This window comes from Sinocyclocheilus rhinocerous, unplaced genomic scaffold, assembly GCF_001515625.1.
Source record: "Sinocyclocheilus rhinocerous isolate Xijiao unplaced genomic scaffold, SAMN03320098_v1.1 scaffold35, whole genome shotgun sequence".
Taxonomy (NCBI): domain Eukaryota; kingdom Metazoa; phylum Chordata; class Actinopteri; order Cypriniformes; family Cyprinidae; genus Sinocyclocheilus; species Sinocyclocheilus rhinocerous.
The window spans coordinates 1,052,245-1,057,542 of record NW_015661991.1 but is presented as its reverse complement, the minus strand read 5'-3'; the positions used below and the strand labels follow the sequence as shown (position 1 = coordinate 1,057,542).

Below are 5,298 nucleotides of genomic sequence, written 5' to 3'. Positions count from 1 at the left end.
CTGCTCTAGGCGCACCAGAGGCCAGTCTCGCGAGACTGGTTCCCTTAGGAGGTCACCTGGCGGTGTGGGAGCCCCTGCCAAGTGTGCTTCATTGGGTCCTGCCCCGAGCAGGCTCTGGTCTAGTCTTCCTAGCAGATGACGTGGGTCTGAGGGCCGTCGTTTTCAATAGGAGACTTCAGCTATGAGAGTTCTGATGCTGTGGCTCAGGACCTCGGAGGGCAGGTCCTTCTGGGGAAGAGCGGTGTACACCGCATTACATGGTGCCCGTCTCTCCTCAGTGCCCTCAGGAGATCGGTCTGCCAACCCTGCCGGTGCTACAGGGCGCAGCGGTCTCCGGCGAGCGCTTCTCTTAGTTACAGCCCAGAAACGTAGCAGTACTAGGAGGCTCGCTACCTCTACGAAGCCGCTCTGATCACACCAGAGGTCAGTCTCAAGAGACTGATTCCCTTAGTAGACTATTTGGCAGCGTCAAAACTACTGCCAAACGTGTCTTCCTGAAGGGGAATGTCTCCAGGTTACGCATGTAACCATGGTTCCCCAAAGGGAACGAGACGCTGCGTGTCAGGGCCATACTTTCGGCATCCCTGCCAGCGCTTGTTTCACTCCTAGAAGCTGACACCGGTTTCATCGCAAATTCTTTTATGCTTCCTGGTTGCTACGTCACCCCACCCGTGACGTCGCGCCCATCCATTGGACTGATTACACATGTGATTCAGAGCGTGGTCACACTGGAGGCTTTCCCGTAGCGTTTCGACGCAGCGTCTCGTTCCCTTCGGGGAACCATGGTTACATGCGTAACCTGGAGACGTTTTGTCTCTTTCATAAATAAAAATAAATAAAATGTAAAATATATATATATATAATAACAGCAATAACAATCTAATGAAAATCACCAGAAATAAAATAAATACATACATACATACATACATAAATCAATCAATAAATAAAATCCTTTAACATTCTAAAATGAATATTTAAAAATCTTCACATAACAGTAATGAAAATTTGATGTGGGGAAATGTGCTTAACTGCCTTGAAAATGATGGGACAATGCAAACAATATTTCTGATCGATTCTAAAATAGTTAAATGGTAGATTTTAATGGGCATTCAGATTTTTTCTTTTGATTTTCGAGTTTTGGACAAGTTTTTGTGAGATCTACCTGTGCACTGATTTGATTTGTAAATGGATTTCATCCAGGAAGGTTTTTACATTTTTGACTGCATACATCACTTTGAATGGGTGCATATTGATTTCAGGTGCAGTAAGTCTTTTGATTTGTTAGTTTTTTTGTTTTTTCCCAATTTTTCAAATTAAAAATTTTTTTTAAAGCCAGAATCAACTGACAATGTATAAAACACTTGTTTTGGTTCAATTGTGGCTTTTTTAGGTAAGTCTGGGTTGCATTAAGACAAAACAACATTTAAAAAGCAGTTTCAGTGATAGGATCATTTTTCACATATTGGTTTAAACTTTTTTTAAACCAATATTAAACATTTAGTGATGTATGTGATCGGATCACCTGAGAGGAATGTTAATACCAATGCCACCACCCTTCAACAACATATACTGTACACAAGCATTCACTATAAACACACACACACACACACACATCCTCCCTCAATCAATAATAACAACTAAAACCTCCACGGCAGGTGAGAGTCGCAACCCAGGAGAGCAGGTTTACAGATGCACAGCACCAGGATGTGAGGGATTTGAAGGAAGAGAGCAGGGAAAGTGCATTAGTAAGACCCTCACTATAGGAGAGAATAGGGCTCTAATCCTTGTGTGGGTGAAGGTTAGAGAAAGGGGTTCCTCCCCCTTTGCAGGAGATTATCAGGCTTTGCAAAGCGCCACAGGAATGCCAGGAATTCTGGGTCGTCTCTGCTCAGAGGCCACAGGCTCCGCCCTGCACTGAAAGCTCTCACTCATTGGTTTAATCATCACTGACTCACCAATAAGATGGTGAAGTTCTCCAGGACGCTGTTCATCATGTATTTCTCAGGCAGGCGTTTGAGTTTGTGGATGAAGTTGATCATGTATTCACACATTGGAGATCGACTTATCCGGTAAACAAAGCGTCCATTCTCAAAGCGAGCGTACTCCGTCTGAGAGGACAGATGAGAGAGAGATGTGAGAATGCACAACAGAAAGCATCATTACATATACACTACCAGAAAATGTGAAATTAAGTTTGTTTTTAAAATAAATCTCTTATGTTCACCAATGCTTCATTTATTTGACACTGTAACAGCACAATTAAGAAATATTATTACAATTTTAAATAACTGTTTTCTATTTGAATATATTTTCAAATGTAATCCATTCCCCTGATAACAAAGCTGAATTTTCAGCATCATTACTCCAGTCTTCAGTGTCACATGATCCTTCAGAAATCATTCTAATATGCTAATTTGCTGCTCAATTATTAATAATGGTATATTCTTACTTTTGAAAACAGCTAATAATACTACTTAATATTTTTGTGGAAACATGTTTTTCAGGATTCTTTGAAAAAACAGCACTTATTTGAAACAGAGATCTGTTGTAACATTATAAATGTCTTTACTGACACTTTTGATCAATTTAATGGGTCCTTGCTGAATATAAGCATTTCTTTCTTTTTTTTTTTCTTACACTGAAATTTGAGTTGTAGTGCATCACGGTTTCCTCAAAGATATTAGGCAGCAAAACCACTTTCTTGAGCACCAAATCAGCATATTCAGAAAGATTTCTGAAGGATCATGTGACACTGAAGACTGAAATAATGGCTGCTAAAATTCAGCATTTAACATCACAATAATATTTCTTTAAATATATTAAAACCATACAGTTCTTTTAAACTGTAATAATAGTTTACAGCATTACTGTTTTTACTGTATTTATAATAAAAAATGCAGCCTTGGTGAACATGAGAGTCTTTCAAAAACATAAAAAAATTTGAATTATTCCAAACTTTTGACCAGTAAATGTACATTTAAAAACCACCATGATTTAGTGCAGATTTTTTTTTGTATGACGAAACATTAAAAAAAAATCTAAATCTCAATGCCTCAAATTGTGTTTGGATTAAGATATCAGTCTTCAGTTACAATTCTGAGATTTCTCATCAAATTCTCCCAAGACAATGTGTTTCTTTTTTTTTATCCTTCTAAGAAATTTCAGACTAACAACTAAGAACTCCATTAAGTGTCCTGAGTAATAAAAGAGCAATTACATTTTCCTCTGGGAAACTCGTATTAGAGGAAGAACATTTATTGCTCCATTTAGACAATACAACTGTACTTAAAAATGAATGCTTGAAATTTACCTCCACTTTCTCCACGACCTGTTTGCCGAACGAGCAAACCTTTGTGGAGCAGGTGATGGTCATGTTCTCCGGGCTCTCGTACTGACTGCTCACTCCATAGAAAGCCCCAGTTTCGTCCTGAATGTTGCAGTTCAAGTCAGCCTATGAAGCAATGAGATTGTAGCTTTAATTCTCAATTTAATAAGCTACACTGTCAAATACTTCTATTACAGAGAAATCTACACCAGCAAACGGATAGATCTATCAACATATAACATTCAATACAAAACTGCCATCTAGTGGAGACTGTAAGCACAGCTAAAAAAAACCTATATGGAGGATTTTGAAAACGTATACTTCAGTTTGTTCCTCACATAGACAAGGAACTTGTATGAAACTTTTAAAATGCTTTTATAGTGCTTTTTTGTCATCCATCCACATTATGAAAAGACCACTATGGCAGTATATTGGTGTTACATGAAAGAAAAAAGTCAGTTATGGAAGACCATGAGGGTGAGTAAATGTTAATTCATGGAAACTATTCCTTTTAGCTTGCATTATACCTACACTAAACTACCAAACCTTGGCTATTTCTACATTTTAGTCTATTCGGGTATTAAAGAAAAAGGCTGTCTAAGGTTAGAAAGAATGGATTAAATAACTTTGAGTAAAAAAAATCTGAAAAAGAGTGGCAAAAAGAACAGCTCGCACTCCGCTCTTTCAGTAAGCTAACACAATGTTCATTACCGAGAGAGCTCAAATATTCATTTCTGGCATACTCTCTTTTCATTAAGACAAGCCTGTTACATTTTCACATCATATTCAAGAGAGGCATTATTGTGCAGATCCAGAGTTTCATTTGAAATTCAGATCCCTCTTTCACTTCAAACGGAATTCGAGCAGCCTCCGCGACGAGGCCCACTTTGTTGGTTGCCGCTAGTTAGCATTTCACAAAATGCATGCAATGTTTGAATAGCTATTAGAGAAGCAACCAGGTCATCCAATTGTTTCGCGATATTAAACGGAATAAGTGTGAGCTTTGATCATGAACACTTCAGCTATGCCGTGCTAAATATAGCGGCGTAAACAGAGACGGCTGTCTTTAAAACTAAAGTGGCCCAGTGTCTTTAGGGAAATGCACAATTATTCATGCATGTAATCACTCGGTGGATAAATATTTGCGTTAAATAGGCAGTTGTATGCGTGGTAAACATGAACTGTGGTAATTTCGCTCTCATTAGTGTAGAAACCTCGGCACAGGCTGGGCATACATTTCACAGCACACTGCATGTGTGTTTATGTTTAAGCCTAAATAAAAAAATACTATGTTTTTCTTGGACTAATTGTGTGTTTCGATGTCTTCTTTTGTGGATAATTGTCCCGTGCATGTTTGGGGGGGTATGTGAATCGCTAAACAGATGCTCATTCTTTGCAGAGATTCACTCACCCAGAACTTTATGAGAAAGAATGAATTCTGAGGACCCTTGCCAAACAATTCCTTCAGCCCTCCTTTCTTCTCAGGAAATTTGTCGTAAATCTGACGAATGTCCACTGACTCGAGCAAGGCATCATTGTACGAGTGATTTGCCTGACCGATGTGCACGAAAAGATGCTTGTTATACTGCACAGAAAAAAGAGAGAAAACAAGTTAGAAACAGGAAAACTTGTCAAAATGACTGAAAGTACTTGATTAGTTTTTAACTAGTGCTATCCATCTATTCACAACTGTTAATGAATACATTTCAGGATATGTTGAGTAATAATGCTAATTATTCACAATTAACCACATATATCAATATTATATTTGGTGAGAAAAGCCCCCTAAATGGAGACAATTCACATTCGTACATTTTATTATTTTGGCAGACAAACAAATGACTGAATAAACATGACAAAAGGTTAATGATCATTTATTTAAAAAATAAATGAATAATAATAATAAATAAATAAATAATCTTGCTTAATGCTAATGTATGCATACTATTGTTCATTGTTACTTCATGCTTGTT

General features: G+C 37.9%; 1 protein-coding gene across 1 annotated transcript in view; it reads right to left on the bottom strand.

The window, feature by feature from the left end:
• The window catches only part of LOC107727083 (transcriptional enhancer factor TEF-1-like), a 78,934-nt gene that overhangs the window by 3,922 nt on the left and 69,714 nt on the right, over positions 1–5,298 (bottom strand). The window contains exons 12-14 of the mRNA XM_016536846.1: positions 4,737–4,910; positions 3,311–3,451; positions 1,956–2,108 (exon numbers count right to left, since the gene is read on the bottom strand). Coding sequence (XP_016392332.1) covers positions 1,956–2,108; positions 3,311–3,451; positions 4,737–4,910 — 468 coding nt within the window. The remainder of the gene's footprint in view (positions 1–1,955; positions 2,109–3,310; positions 3,452–4,736; positions 4,911–5,298) is intronic.